This window comes from Anastrepha ludens, chromosome 6 (assembly GCF_028408465.1).
Source record: "Anastrepha ludens isolate Willacy chromosome 6, idAnaLude1.1, whole genome shotgun sequence".
Lineage (NCBI taxonomy): Eukaryota > Metazoa > Arthropoda > Insecta > Diptera > Tephritidae > Anastrepha > Anastrepha ludens.
This window is the reverse complement of record NC_071502.1, coordinates 48,077,551-48,093,815: the sequence shown is the minus strand read 5'-3', so window position 1 is coordinate 48,093,815 and position 16,265 is coordinate 48,077,551. Positions and strand designations below refer to the sequence as shown.

The 16,265-nt window shown below is 38.3% G+C and overlaps 2 protein-coding genes across 2 annotated transcripts; both read left to right on the top strand.

The window, feature by feature from the left end:
- Positions 1–3,014: 3,014 nt before the first annotated feature.
- LOC128866940 (uncharacterized) lies at positions 3,015–3,935 on the top strand. The gene is made up of 2 exons (XM_054108000.1): positions 3,015–3,102; positions 3,213–3,935. The coding sequence occupies exons 1-2, from the start codon at positions 3,049–3,051 to the stop codon at positions 3,660–3,662; spliced, it is 504 nt and encodes a 167-aa protein (XP_053963975.1). The 5' UTR covers positions 3,015–3,048; the 3' UTR covers positions 3,663–3,935.
- A 9,863-nt stretch (positions 3,936–13,798) lies between these two features.
- LOC128867796 (basic salivary proline-rich protein 2-like) lies at positions 13,799–15,963 on the top strand. Its single transcript, XM_054109302.1, has 3 exons — positions 13,799–13,885; positions 13,998–14,375; positions 14,454–15,963. Exons 1-3 carry the CDS (start codon positions 13,832–13,834, stop codon positions 15,693–15,695), a joined length of 1,674 nt encoding a protein of 557 aa, XP_053965277.1. The 5' UTR covers positions 13,799–13,831; the 3' UTR covers positions 15,696–15,963.
- The last annotated feature ends 302 nt before the right edge of the window (positions 15,964–16,265 follow it).

The following is a 16,265-nucleotide window of genomic DNA, read 5'->3' as shown; positions in this document are numbered from 1 at the left end:
AAAATGGCCGGATGAAACGAAGGTGGTATGTCCATCGTCCGTGAAATACTGAATAAAATTCCCAATACACGGCCAAGACAGCCAATACACGGTGCGAAAGCGATAGCTTGGGAAAGTTTCACTTATAGTGGATTACCAGGTGTATGTGGGAATGTTAAAAAATGTATTGCTGCCGTACGCTAAGCGGAATACGCTACTGAAGTGGTGGTTTCAGCAAGCCGGTGGCTTAAGAACACACAAGTAAATTTTCCAAGAAGTGGTTTCGGGTCAAAGGAGTTGAGACCATATCGTGGCCTGCCCAGTCGCCTAATCCCAACCATTCACAAAATCTATGAGCAGACATAGAAAAGAGTGTTGCCAATAGTAGACAATCAAACTTCACAGATCTATAGAGCAAAATACAAGAGTACATGAAAGCAACTCCCACTGAAAAGGTCTCGTGTCCTCTCCGATACTGCGCCATGCAGATGCGCAACAGCAATAAAAAATTGTGGTTCTTCAACTCTGTAACAGAACTTGACGCCACTGTCGGCTGGACGATAGCACGCACACTGCGCAATGTTACCCATGCAAATGTCCGGGCCTACTGTACTTAAGGCATGCAACTATCAGGAAGTATGTAGAGTTATTGGGTTTCAAATTTATAAAGTAGTCAGAATGACAAGGCTATGTGAGAATTGGGGTGGTAGCCATAAAAGTATAACAAAATGGAACTGAGTTCTTAGTAGTCACTTGGGGAGTAGATGTGGAACCAGTCAACTATATTCTATGCACAATTTAATCGATTATATTATTCAAACTAAAACTCTTTCTAAATGTGAATAAAATCGATGACGTAAAAGAGTATCTTTGAAATATAATATAAGCAACATTTATATGAATCATAATAAAGCAAACAATAAGCATATTTGCATACATACGAATACACGTGCTAAGCAGATAAACTTGTACATAATTATCATCAGGCTTATCTAAGTTGCGTGCTAGATAAACAAACATGAGTAATGCTTTTGTTAAGGTAAAGTAAGAATTTTATTCTACTTTTACCCAACTCAAATCTTTTCGTTTTTTTTTTTGATAAGAATATTAACACTTAACTAATGCTGCTGGCTATTTCAGACTTCCCATAGGTTAAAAGAAAATGTTTTTTAGAGCACAGTTGACTTTGACTTGATATGATCCTTCATAACTATAATTTGCTGGGAATATCGATTATCAATTGTAAAGTATTCAGTTGTTAAATAAACAAAAAAAACTAAGGTAACTTTGCATAGGAAGAAGTTCTTAAAGAAATTTGATTGATACTCGTCAGCTACTGAATATTTACATTTACATTCTCTTTATTTCGACGATACAATAAATAAAGAGCTAATTATCTGGCTTAATTCAAATTAGTGCGATTTTGTTCAAACAATTTTATACATTTTGAATTCTATTTTATAAATTCACGCTTGAAGAATTTCTCGATCCAATTATTAATCTATTGGCCAGCTTACTTTCACAAGCCTTTGCTGAGGCCGGTTTTTTACTAGCCAGAAAATTTTGCAAATTCTTCAAAAGCCAATAATCGCTGGATGCTAGGTTTGGATTACAACACGGTTGTGTTAGGACCAGTTATCCAAGATTGCGAAGTTTGCGCAGCGTGAAAAAAGATGTGTGCAACCTGGCGTTACTTGATAAAATCCAACTTTCTTTCCATTCACTAAACCTGGCCACTTCAGACCAATCATATTGCTTCAGTCTGGTAAGTTGTTGGTTCAAGAGTGCAGAGTTCCAAGTTGAGTGTTTGGTCTAGTAGGAGCAGCTCATTTGTAGTAGAAAAAACCTTTTGGGCTTGACGAGTAGCAATTTTATCCGATGTTTTTTGCTATTGTTTTCATATGAGACACATTTTACACCACCAGTCCCCATACGTTTAAAAAATTGGCCATCATGGTTACAGTTTAGCAAAGCGTTGCAGATTATTTTCCTTAAATTCCATTAACATTCAGTCGTACACAAATGGAACTATTGGTATATTAGTTTTCTGGGCCCCGTTGTATGTATGTATCGAATTTTTTGATAACAGATCTATACTTACCTGCCTCATCTTCGGCGACCATTTTACAAAATAAAATTTCTTTAATTACCACCTTCCAATTGAATTTGATTGAGTCAAAAAGAAGCAAAAAGTTTTTGAATGCTTGCTTCGACTTTTCACCTTCGCTTTAGTGGTATTAAAAAATTTATTAAATTTTCTATTTTTCCTCCATTTTGGAGTACTGTAATGCAGAACTGTCACAGACACCAAGCAAAGAATTGCCTCACATGATTTTTTTTAGGCCGCCATAGCCGAATGGGTTCGTGCGTGATTACCATTCGGAATTCACAGAGAGAACGTTGGTTCGAATCTAATAGCGAATCTAATAGCGGTCGCCCCTCGGTAGGCAATGGCAAACCTCCGAGCGTATTTCTGCCATGAAAAAGCTCCTCATAAAAAATATCTGCCGTTTGGAGTCGGTTTGAAACTGTAGGTCCCTCCATTTATGGAACAACATTGAGACGCACACCAAAAATAGGAGGAGGAGCGCTCATGGTATTTTATGACCAACTTATACATAGCAGAAATATTCACGCAAAAAAAACTTTTCTACCGCCAAGTGTTTCGTACACACAGTGAGTATCGAATCCGGGACTTGTCGCGTGGTACTCATGCACAAATCCGGGCATGCGTCACAAAATATCGAACATTCATTACTCAGCATTTAAATTTTATTAGTTTATAAAAATCAAAAAAACCTATTCAAATGTAATACAGCAAAATTCATGAGCCACCCTGTATTACATCTAATATTAATACGAGTAGTTGATCAAAGAAAATTTGATATGGTCGTATAGACCAAGAAACCATAACATCACTATTAAAGTGTTAAAGAAATTGTTGAAATAATAGACTTATCTTTTATCGATGGAATTACCTTTGAAATAAATCAAACACTTCACAAATTTGCAGCTGCCTCACTTATAAAAGATCAGCAAAATCGTTTAGAAAGTAGAAGTTAATCAAACATGAAAGTGACAATAACGTTGTGCTCAGCATTTTTAATGCTCCTCTGTGTGAGCGTAAGTCGAATTAAAACTACTTGATAATCAATTTTTGAATAATTGAGTTTTCGAAAACAAAAACAAAAAAAAATTAGCAACAGTGTCTAAAAAGTATAATTCCTATTCAGGTATCCGCTGATAGATCGCATGAACGCCCAGGTTTAGTCATCAACGAATCGGGCCTCTCTATACATGGCTTCAGACCAAGGCCTTCTAAACCAGAAGAGTCCTCAGAGGAAGCTTCTGAAGCACATAGACACAGACCAAGGCCTTCTAAACCAGAAGAGTCCTCAGAGGAAGCTTCTGAAGCACATGGACACAGACCAACTAAACCAGAAAGGCCCCCAAAGAAAACTTCTGAAGCACCTGAACACAGGCCAACGCCTCCTAAACCAGAAAGGCCCCAACCAGAATCAACAACTGTTGAACCGGAATCCACTGAGCCAGACACTACCGAATCATCTGCAACTGAAGAAGAATCAACAACCGACAACACTTCTGCAACTGAGTCAGATGAAACCACTCCAGAAGAGGAGTCCACTGAAGAACCTGAAACCACGGTAACCGCAGCTCCTTAGAAGATTCCACAGATGAAGATTCTGTCAATGAGTAAAATTCTAGCAATGCTACAAAAATTGCAAAGGTTAATGTTGTAAATAAAAGTATTTGTTTTTCATATGTTTTTTGAAAATTTTGCAGTTAAATAAATACCTACTGTTAATGCAATCGCTTATAAAAAGTAATAGCTTCTAAAATTTGATTAAGTAGGGATAGTGAAATGTGTAGATATGTATGTTGAAATGTTCCGGATTTATAATCAATAAAAAGATTGTAAATATAATATAAATTTATTCGAGTGTCTTCTATGTATTATAAAGTGAGTGGGATAATGATAGTTCATCAGAGATTTATAAGTTTTGACTATATTTCTCTTTCAAATTAATTTTAATAATTTGTTTTTATAAAATTAGAACAACCAAATGAACTATAGTTTCGAATTTGGTGCAATATTTGTAAGCTTTCATCCAATTCCCATAAAATTTATAAACTTTTTAACCAGAATTAGTGGCAGAATGTCTAGCAGGTAAATCTGCAGTAAGCCATAGCGCAGCGGATTAACTTAGTTGTAAAACATTCAGGCACATCTCAATGGGCGTGAGTTATGGGACAATACGGAGTATATGACTGTGAAAGGCAATTGGGTGTGGAAATTCCGAACAATAATAGAAGAGGGGGGGTGGAAATGACGAATGAAGACTAGCCCGAATATGCTTAATATACAATATTTACTGACGACTCGAAAGTATTCGACGGATTCGGGTCAGGAATCTATTGCGCAGAGCTAGGCGTCAGACATCTATCAAGCTGCCGGATCACTGAAGAAGTATTTGCTGTAGGAAAGGCTTCAGAAAAAAGACTTCGTGCAACTCCAAGATAAATAAATATGTACGTTGACAATGAAATAGCGATGAAAGCAAGAAACTCACATAAAAATGCATATATACTATATGTAAAAACGCTCTAAACAGCAGGGTGACCTTAGAGGGACTGGCCGCAGACAGACGACTGCACATCTATTGGGAACCGATCGCTGTGGACGTGAAAGGACGGAGCGACAGCAGGTGGAACAATTAAGCCACTTGCAAAACCGAGAAAATTGTTTGTATACAGAATGCAGATAAATACGCCAGATTTGTATTAGCTCTATTTAGAAAAGAAAGCAGAAATATCGTAGATATACTGACAGGTCACATTTTGGCTAGCGGCAGACGCATACAAGATAGGAATTGCAAACAATCATAACTGCAGATTTCTATGCTCTTGCCCTAGAACACGAATGAAATGCCCAGGAGCTTTACAAAATGAAAAGCTGGAACGCATCTCGGGGTTAGAGCTTCAGAGGCCACTTAGATTCGTAAAAGACGCAGACTTATTATAAGATATCTACTACAGAGAAACGTAAAGGTCACCATCCGAACCACTAAGGACCACTAGGTCTATGTGACAGCTTTCCGCCAGCCAGCTCAACATAATCTAACCTATCCTAACCAGAATCAGAAATTTTACATGAGAAATTCATCCGGATGCCTCAACTAAAGGTTTGCTATATGAGAAAGAGAGAGAGAGAGGAAAGCAGTGATATGCACTGATGAACATATCTAATTGTGACATGCCGTACTAAATTATGGCTTAGACATTAGTATGTTTTAGCATTCGAAGCATTTATTGAAGTTTCTCTTAGGGAATCTATTATGGACCAATGAGTAGAAAAATACCCATAGAAATTTATATTTAAAAAAATTATGAATATTTTTTAGTACGAGTAACAGTAGCGTGAATATTTTTGAAGTAGTTGGCTAGCTTAAAAATGTGCCTATATAAGCCCGGAAGAATCCATAATCTGGTTCCCTCATTTACTGGTATTTAATGGGGGAATAAGTTCGTGTCGTTTTTACGGAAGATTTTTATTTGAACAAAAAACAATAATTATATCAATGAGTTATTTAATTATTTATTCGCCGTTGCTGTTTAGGACCTCTCCTCACCTCTCGATGAATTTGTTGATACGTTCTGCCAAAATTCGCCTGGCCTGGTGTCGAAGAAGTTGTTGAGCGAGCTTTTGAGGACCTCTTTATTATCGAAGGTTATGTCCTTCATATGTTTTGACAGGGAGCGGAAAAGATGGCAATCGGTCGGTGGAATATCCAGAGAATACGGCGGATGCTCAAGGACCTCCCATTCGAGCTTTTAAAGTGCGGTTTTAACGAGTTGTGCAACATGCGGCCTGGCATTATCAGGGAGGAGTAGGGTTTGTTCATGTTTATTAGGCCTTTTCAGTTGAATACCCTCATTCATGTGGTGTAGCAGGGCAACGTAGAGTTCCAGTCTCACCAAACACATATCATGACCTTCTTTCGATGTAGATCTGGCTTGATTCTCAGCTTTGGTGTATCTCCTGGAGCCATCCACTCCTTTCTTTGCTTCACATTGATATAAGGGCACAATTTCCCATCTCCTGTGACGATTCGGTACAAAAAGCATTCTTTATGACCGCGTATTGCTCGGTGGCGGGCGAGATGCTGAGAAGCAATTTGAAGGCAACTTCCTTGTTTTTTCTGTTGAGCACGTGAGGCACTCAGGCTCTCAATTTGTCAGTAAATTCCATTGAATGAAGGTGATTGAGAATCGTTTAATGATCCCAGCTCATTATTTTTTCCAATTCACTGCTGATTTGGCGACCGTTTTCCTTCAAAAGTGAATTGAGACGTTCTTCATCGAGTTCAGAAGGCCTTCCGCTGCGGGACGTGTCATCGACGTCAAAGTCACCATTTTTGTACTTTGTTTTACCCTTTCCATACGGTGGACTCGTCTACGACACCTTCTTCATAAACATCGCAAATGTCCTGGTCTGCTTCGAAAGCTTTTTGACATCGATGAAAAGCAAAGAGAAGCAGGTGTCGAAAATGTTGATTTTTGCCTTCTGAATGTTCCATTTCTAAGCCTCAAAACTAAGAAAAAATTAAATAACTTAAAAATACAATGAACATAGTGTGATAGAGCAGATAAAGTTCTATCGAATGAATACTTACCCTTTGCCAAACAGCAAACAAATTGTTGTGAAATAAAAGAAAATATAGAACGCTATGAACTTAGTACCCAGTCAAATAGTTTTCATACGTCAAGAAACACAAAAAATACAATTTTTAGAGGGAAAAAATCTTCATCTCTACCTCTCAATCTCTTCTCTAAACTATGCTCTTGTACAAACATATGCTCAGTAGGATCGATAAAGTATATATAAATTAAATTTAATTAATTATTTTAATTATTATTATTACTTAATTAAATATTTTTTCAATAATTCTTAACACATTGCTTACGGAGCATCGCCGCTAGTTGTTTGTGAGGTATCGCGGGAAACTGGTCTGTTATCAAACTACGAACTATTTCTAATAAAAAATTCTATATGTATTTCTTGATTTCTTAGCCATATTGTGTACTAGATATGCATTAAAAATAGCACAATTTATTAAGTTCATAACGTCGTCACGCTTAGTCCAATAAAACGCTTAGAATAAAAATACTTCTCCCGCAGATTACGATCACTCGACGTAAAAGGTATTAATGCCATGTAATGTGTTAAGTGTGCTTGAGTATTATTGATTAATAGTCAATGTTTCCAGCGACAAAGAGTCTGTCGATGGTAAAAAAACCTATGACTCAAATCGGCATTTTTAATTAGGAAATCCGGTAAAGTACGCAATAGAATACACAAAATCTGATAATATTTGTTTATTCAAAATTCTGTAAACATTACATAAATATACGTTAAGAACATAAGTGTGTTTGGAATTTTATCAATTCAGCTTTGCAGAAGATAAAATTCATCGCGCCTTTATTGTTTTCAATACTCGTATGCAAGAAAATTAGTGAGGGCTATAGGTCTTGCTTAATATATCGAACAAGTATGAAAATATTTGTATTCAATTAATAATTATTCCGTTGGAAATAAGTATATATGTACATATGTGCATACAAACTAAAAAATTGTTATTGGATCGTTTAAATGGTTTAATAACAAATTGCCGATATGCGGCTTTAAGCGGGTATTCTAGTGTAGAGGCATGAATATCGCCCGGTTTTTGAAGCGCTGTAGAAAGGGAACAAAAAAAATTGTGTTATCCCCCTATTATCATTTGTTTATTGTTAACTGATTCTTAATTATTACATTAAAAACTAACCAAAACAAATTTAAGTTGGCAAAATTACGCGCAGTCAAATTAGGGGGTCCAAAAAATAGAGGGTGTCCTAGCGTACATGATTACAGCCCTCCAGGTGATCTGAAAAATAAACACCAAACAAATTCTTAATAACTATAGATTCCACTTTCGAAGGAGCGTTAAAAAATGTTTTTCACAATATGGTGGCTGTTGGAAAAAAAACTTCTTTGCATATTTTTTCAACAATTCCGGTTTTGTTCCAATTGAAAAGCTATAGTTCCGAGCCAGGATCATCCGATAAAGATATATATAAAGAACGTCCTCTCCATATTTGAAGTAAATTGGTGCTTTAGAACTAGAGATATCCTTACCACCACCCCACAAAAAAGTAGTTTTGAGAAAAACGCGTTCAAAGTTGACTTGAAGCGGTGAGATCGGAACCGTTGACATGTCACCCAAACGACTATAACTCATGAAATGATAGGAATTTTAAAAAGTCCTCTTAATAACATTTTCTTAAATGTGTGAGCTTTGTAAATATGCAAAAAATTCCACACTAGAATACCCCCTTAAACTATTACTCGAGTTTAAGGGTTTCGATACATAATATTTTGTAAGATGAAAAAAAGTTATATATTTTAGTGAAACAAAATCACATTTCAGAAGGAATTAAAATATTAACTATGACTATATTTTGGTTTTTGTTTCAATGAAAATGGAAAAGTGCAAAAAATTAGTGGACTGTTTTGTTGGTATTTGCTCCAAAAAATTTATGTGAAAGATAAACCAAATTTAATAAGCCAGTGAAATCACGGCGAAAGTGCACTAAGTCTCACATGTAAGTATTCATGAAATATATCAATTAACTGTAGATTCGGCATACATTTGGAAGAGAAGAAGAACCGAGAGGCCGAAATACGTTAGTGCGAGGAACTTGAGATACTGGCCAATAGGTACAATGCCCGAAATTCTACCAGAAAGTTCGGCGGCTTACAGAAGGTTTCAAGACCGAAGCGTTTGCTGTAGGAACAAAGAAGGCGAACTGGTGACTGACATCCAGGGCATTCTTAAATTATGGAGGGAACGCTTCTCGAACCTGTTAAACAGTGATAGCTGCACATGTCGCAGAGAATGTGAAGATCCCGACACCCCAATCGTTGGCGACGGAATTGTCGTTCCGCAACCCGACCATGACGAGGTGAGAATAGCGATAACGCGGCTAAAGAACAACACAGCCGGGGGCGCCGACGGACTGCCGGGTGACCTATTCAAACATGGCGGCGAGGAGCTGGTAAGGTGCATGCATCAGCTCCTATGCAAAATATGGTCGGATGAAAGCATGCGTGGCGATTGGAATTTAAGTGGGCTCTGCCCAATCCATAAGAAGGGCGATCCTGCAATCTGTGCCAATTACCGCGGGATTAGTCTTCTAAATATCGCCTATAAGGTTCTAGCGAGCGTATTGTGTGAAAGGCTGAAGCCCCCCGTCAACCAACTGATTGGACCTTATCAGTGTGGATTCAGACCTGGAAAGTCTACCATCGACCAAATATTCACAATACGCCAAATCTTGGAAAAGACCCATGAAAGGAGAATCGACACACACCATCTTTTCGCCGATTTCAAAGCTGCATTCGACAGTACGAAGATGAGTTATCTGTATGCCGCGATGTCTGAATTTGGTATTCCCGCAAAACTCATACGGTTATGCAAGATGACGTTGCTCAAGACCAGCAGCGCCGTCAGAATTGGGAAGGACCTCTCCGAGCCGTTTGATACCAAACGAGATTTCAGACAGGGTGACTCGGTGTCGTGTGACTTCTTTAACCGGATGTTGGAGAGCATCGTATGAGCCGCAGAACTTAATCGCTCAGGCACAATTTTTTATAAGAGCGTACAATTGTTGGCGTATGCCGATGATATTGACATCATCGGCCTTAACAACCTCGTTGTTAGTTCTCCCTTCTCGAAACTGGATAAAGAGGCAAAGCGAATGGGTCTGGTGGTGAACGAGTACAAAACGAAGCACCTCCTGTCATCAAACAAACAGTCGGCGCACTCGCGTTCGGTACCCACGTCACTGTTGACAGTTATAATTTTGAGGTTGTAAAAGACTTCGTTTATTAGGAGCCAGCATTAACACCGATAACAATGTCAGCCTTGAAATCCAATGAAGAATCTCTTTTACCAACAAGTGCTACTTTGGGCAAAGTAGGCAATTGAGTGGTAAAGTCCTCAAAGTCCCCTCAAGTTTGTTACGTCGAAGTACGGGTGCCGTCCTCACCTACATCTGGGGCGAATCCATTTCCGTGTCCAGGATAAGGTGGAGGGCAAAGCGTAAATATACTCAGTCTCATGACTGAAATAATATTTACACAGATAAATCTGCAGCATACCAAAGCATCTACGGCACTCCTGGGACACAGAGAAATCTTTAAGTTGCTGTCGGAGCAGTATCCACTGTTTTTGCCACCTAAAGACGACCTGATACCCACAATTTCATTTGGAAGGAAATTTGATGTCAGATTTCCATTGGGTGAGCAATGGAGCAATCCAGAATGCATGCAGGCAGGTTTGACGGATATTTTCTTTACCGATGGGCCCAAGAATGAAATAAGGTTTGGAGCCGGATGGTACTTAAACTCACTATGCTATGGGGGAAATGGCAACTATTTTCCAAACAGAAGTGTTTGCCCTCCTGAAAGTAGCCGAATGGAGAACACGAAGTTGAGGCTTGTTGAAGTTGAGGTGAGTTGTTCAAGAATGTAAGAAGAAGCTTAATTCTGCCGCAAGACAAAACAGGTTTGTACTTATATGGTTTGTGGGACACTCCGGTGTTCAAAGAAACGAAATTGCCGGCAAACTGGCCAACCGTCGATCAGCGGTGCTCGCAAAAAGGCCAGAGCCAATAATCGGAACTAGTTCTGCAGGAATCAAGAATTGGATCAGCGTTTGCGTAGGCAATCTACATAAAAGCGGATGGTCCGGTCTGGAACGCTGCAGAACTGCAAAGTGTTTTGTGACAAGTCCGAACAGAAAACTGTCAAACTTTCTACTAAAACTTAGAAGGAAAGACGTTCGGTTGATGGTGGCTATTAATATATTACAGAACACAACTCATGGGGTCAGCATATGACCACCATGAGGAATCATTGAGGACCCAATGTGCCTGTCGTGCTTGGAGGAGGCGGATAGTACTGAGCTTTTTCTCTGTGAGTATCCTGCCTTTGCTAGAGCACGGCTACGAGTTTTGGGTTCCGATGTCATGAGAATGGGTAATATTCGTTCTCTAAAACTGGAGGATATTTACAGATTCGCCAAAGAATGTGGAAAACTCTCACAGGATTAACTATCGCTATCTATGTCTCTATTCTTTCCTATCTATTTCTCTGATACTTTTCTGCTTCCCTCCTTGACTAACTACCCCCTTTCCAGAGCTTTAAATACAATGGGCTTTTTAGCCTGAGTGTTTTAGGAGGCACAAAATATCCTGGTACTCCTTGGCTCGACCTTTTAAATTTCAATTTGAATTTCCTCTCCCGACGAACAAAACTAACACTCTACAAGACTCTCATCATGCCCGTGCTGCCATATGGTGCAGAAGCGTGGACGATGACAACATCCGAACAACGGAAACTTTCCAAAAAATGTATGTATCGATCAGAGTACTACTTCAAAAAACGTCCAAAACTTATTTAAACTTTATTAAAATTCATTACCGAACCTTTCTAGCTACCCAATACCACCATACGCTCTCGAATTGTTATTACCTTAATATACGAGTACTTATTGAGAAACCACTCAACAACAAGTGACTGTAAATGCGAACTTCCGATAGGAAATTATTCACTCAAGAAATCTAAGTAACTAAATGCTGACATATGGATGAGTATAGAGATAAATTAACTCGACTACTGACGAAAGTCTCGAGCAAAAATTATTTGCTATGTGGGGTCCCGCGCCCTCGTCGCTTACGTGAAGTATGACACTAATTCGATATGATATGAAAGGGGCATAAGCAAAAATAAAAAATATATCCGTACATTTGTACTTAGTCTTGCCATAAATTCTGTGACTACGGCGAGAAGAAATTCGCAGAAAAAAGTTCCCGCGTTTTTGCTTTTGTTCGCATGCATTATCTACTCATAAATTATACCCAGTTTCGTGGCAAATTTCGCTTGGAGTGGGGAGCTGAGGAAAAACGCATTGCAGTGATTGCATTGCAAAAGTGTGGTAAAAGTAGAGGTGAGATCTACCAGTTGCTTTTTATCATGAATATTACTAAGTAGAACAAAAAACGATTAAATAATATCCGCTATGAAATAATGTGGAGCTGGTCAATGGAAATAATAGGATTATTCAGAAAATTTTATCTTATCCCGTTTCTCTTAAGCCAAAGGAAAACATTGCGGTTTTCTCACTAGGGGCATAAAATATTAAAAACTGATTTTTGCTGCAAAACAAAAGGATTTACGTAATCCATGCGTCACATACGAGTACTCGTATTCCAACTATAGTACAGGGTGACTGGCGTAACGCGCTACCAAAAAAATTAACCACGTGTGACAGCGAAAATGTCGATCTAGTCACAAAATGCACAGTAAATGAGAAATTTGTACTCAATCGTGTGTCTTTTTCTTTCGCAGATTATGCTTGTCGAATTTTGTATGATGAAATAAAAAAAAACAAAAATACAGTGCAACTGCCGAAACCAGCTCGAGCTTTGTTAATATTCTCAAAAGTAGTAAAACAGTCGTTGAATCCCGTTTTTTTAAATTTGCTTTCAAAAAATCGGCAAAAATTATAAAATTTATCAGCACAATGAAAGATTGTGATATCGTAAAATTTTATTAAAAGCATTTTCGTAGAATACTCAAGAAAACAATTTGAAATGTCGTTGGAGCATTAAAATAGAAGATATTGTCACCGAAATTTCACAACTCACTTTAGGCTCTTCAAAGGGAATTTGTCTGCTCAAATCAGTAACTCATCACTGTGGCCAAATCTGCAGAAAATTTTGAACTTTGTTAATTTTAAGTTTCAGCCTCCTGAAACAGGAACCCACAGAGTTCTCAACTCACTTGGAATTCTTCAAATGGCTGAAGCATACAAAGAGATATGTTAAATTGCATTTTTATGTCGAAATGCATTTATGTTGAAATCCATTTTGACTTAAAAGGCACCCGGCTGGAGTAACGTTTTGGGAAATTTCATTAAGCTGCATTACGCGGTTAGAGTTTTTGAAGCAATGGTTGTGTATTGATTACTGAATACCGTTTTTCATATTTTATGGAAGGATTTTTCTTACCTGAACTATACCGCGAGGAAATTCTTCTCAACTATGTGAAATGAGGAAAGTTCACTCATAACCAGGTTTGGGAAATTTTTCAATGAAATTACGATACTTTTGCGGAAACTTAACAAGAGTTGTAGGTCTAGTAAAACTAAGAAAAATGCTGTGGGCAAGTGTGTCGAAGTTCACGAAAATTGGTTTATTTGTAGGCTCGAGTAAACTGCTATTAACTAAAAACATAAGAAAAAACCTGATGGCGCTTTTTCTTAAAAACTGGCAAAAAATAATTTTTTTCAAAAAATTTTTTTTTTTTATTTAATTTTTTTTTTTTTTTTTTTTTTTTTTTTGAACTTGTGTCGTACCGCGTGGTACTCATGCACAAATCCGGGCATGCGTCACAAAATATCGAACATTCATTACTCAGCATTTAAATTTTATTATTTTATAAAAATCAAAAAAAACCTATTCAAATGTAATACAGCAAAATTCATGAGCCACCCTGTATTACTATCTAATATTAATATGAGTAGTTGATAAAAGAAAATTTGATATGGTCGTACAGACCAAGAAAACATAACATCACTAACAAAGGGTTAAAGACATTGTTTAAATAATAGACTTATCTTTTATCTACGGAATTGTCTTTGAAATAAATCAAACACTTCACAAATTTGCAGCTGCCTTACTTATAAAAGATGAGCAAAATCGTTTAGAAAGTAGAAATTAAACGAACATGAAAGTGACAATAACGTTGGGCTCAGCATTTTTAATGCTGCTCTGTGTGAGCGTAAGTCGAATTAAAACTACTTAATAATCAAGTTTTGAATAATTGAGTTTGTGAAAACACAAAAAAACAAAAAATAAGCTACAGTGTCTAAAAAAGTATAATTCCTATTCAGGTATCCGCTGCTAGATCGCATGAACGCCCAGATTTCGTCATCAGCGAAACCATTGGTGAAGTTGACCGTTCACTCGTACCTGCTGCAGCTGACTTATTCACAGCTATATTCAATCCCTGGACAGCAGTGAAGAAAATACAACAACACTTTTCTAATAGCGCTCAGCGATGCGTGGATGTATACAATATTAATTATGTGCGATCTATTTCCGTTGTTGGACGCAAAGTCCGCGATATAGGAAGAATTAAAGAATCCAGCTTAAAGCTGTATGTACGCGAAAATGATGCAGAGGAATTGCTAGAACAATTCGTGGAGGATATAGAGGAGTGTGGCGCACTGCAGTCAGCCGACGAACGACTTAATTGCTATGTCGAAGTGGTAAGTAACGAGCCCAGTATTTTCAACTTGCTTATGAAATGTATTAATTGTAATATATGTTTTTGGTAATAATTTCAGATTACTGAAATATTCGGTGATATTGACAGTACTTCTAGCAAATCTAGTGAATCTAGCGAACCTAGCGAATCTGTTGAATCTTCCTGGATTAATAAAATAGCTATACGCTCCCGCATACAACGCCTTTCCTGGAGCTTATTTGCTGCATCGATTAAGCTGAACAAGTGTGTGTCCGCTTTTCCAAATCAAACTACTGCGGCACCACCAAAGGGTCAGTCTACACCACCAGAAGGGCCCCCAAAGAAAACTACTGAAGCACCTGGACACGGACCAACTAAACCAGAAGGGCCTCCAAAGAAAACTTCTGAAGCACCTGGACACAGACCAACTAAACCAGAAGGGCCCCCAAAGAAAACTTCTGAAGCACCTGAACACAGACCAACTAAACCAGAAGGGCCCCCAAAGAAAACTTCTGAAGCACCTGAACACAGACCAACTAAACCAGAAGGGCCCCCAAAGAAAACTTCTGAAGCACCTGAACACAGACCAACTAAACCAGAAGGGCCCCCAAAGAAAACTTCTGAAGCACCTGAACACAGACCAACTAAACCAGAAGGGCCCCCAAAGAAAACTTCTGAAGCACCTGAACACAGACCAACTAAACCAGAAGGGCCCCCGGAGATAACTTCTGAAGCACCTGAACACAGACCAACTAAACCAGAAGGGCCCCCGGAGATAACTTCTGAAGCACCTGAACACAGACCAACTAAACCAGAAGGGCCCCCAAAGAAAACTTCTGAAGCACCTGAACACAGACCAACTAAACCAGAAGGGCCCCCAGAGAAAACTTCTCCCCAACCAGAGTCAACAACTGTCGAGCCACCCACACCGGAATCCACATCCGCACCAGAATCCACATCTCCACCGGAATCCACATCCGCACCAGAATCCACATCTCCACCGGAATCCACATCCGCACCGGAATCCACATCCGCACCAGAATCCACATCTCCACCGGAATCCACATCCGCACCGGAATCCACATCCGCACCAGAATCCACATCTCCACCGGAATCCACATCCGCACCAGAATCCACATCTCCACCGGAATCCACATCCGCACCAGAATCCACATCCCCACCGGAATCCACTAATACTGAACCTGACACTACAACAACCGAATCATCTACAAATGAAGAAGAATCAACAACCGACAACACTTCTGCAACTGAGTCAGATGAAACCACTCCAGAAGTGGAATCCACTGAAGAACCTGAAACCACGGTAACCGCAGCTCCTTAGAAGACTCCATAGATGAAGATTCTGCCAGCGAGTAAAGTTCTGGCAATGCTACAAAAATTGCAAAGGTTAATGTTGTAAATAAATGTATTTGTTTTTCATATGTTTTTTGAAAATTTTGCAGTTAAATAAATACCTACTGTTAATGCAATCGCTTATAAAAAGTAATAGCTTCCAAAATTTGATTAAGTAGGGATAGTGAAATGTGTAGATATGTATGTTGAAATGTTCCGGATTTATAATCAATAAAAAGATTGTAAATATAAATTTATTCGAGTGTCTTCTATGTATTATAAAGTGAGTGGGATAATGAAAGTTCATCAGAGATTTATAAGTTTTGACTATATTTCTCTTTCAAATTAATTTAATAATTTGTTTTTATAAAATTAGAACAACCACATGAACTTAAGATTCGAACTTGGTGCAAAATTTGTAAGCTTTCATCCAATTCCCATAAAATTTATAAACTTTTTAACCAGAATTAGTGGCAGAATGTCTAGCAGGTAAATCTGCAGTAAGCCATAGCGCAGCGGATTAACTTAGTTGTAAAACATTCAGGCACATCTCAATGGG

What these genes read in the sequence shown, in the direction of transcription:
- LOC128866940 (XM_054108000.1), top strand. Translation starts at nt 3,049, where the DNA reads ATGAAAGTGACAATAACGTTGTGCTCAGCATTTTTAATGCTCCTCTGT. An exon ending in TAATGCTCCTCTGTGTGAGC is followed by an intron (nt 3,103 to 3,212) that starts GTAAGTCGAATT and finishes ATTCCTATTCAG; the next exon opens with GTATCCGCTGATAGATCGCA.
- LOC128867796 (XM_054109302.1), top strand. Translation starts at nt 13,832, where the DNA reads ATGAAAGTGACAATAACGTTGGGCTCAGCATTTTTAATGCTGCTCTGT. An exon ending in TAATGCTGCTCTGTGTGAGC is followed by an intron (nt 13,886 to 13,997) that starts GTAAGTCGAATT and finishes ATTCCTATTCAG; the next exon opens with GTATCCGCTGCTAGATCGCA. An exon ending in TTAATTGCTATGTCGAAGTG is followed by an intron (nt 14,376 to 14,453) that starts GTAAGTAACGAG and finishes TAATAATTTCAG; the next exon opens with ATTACTGAAATATTCGGTGA.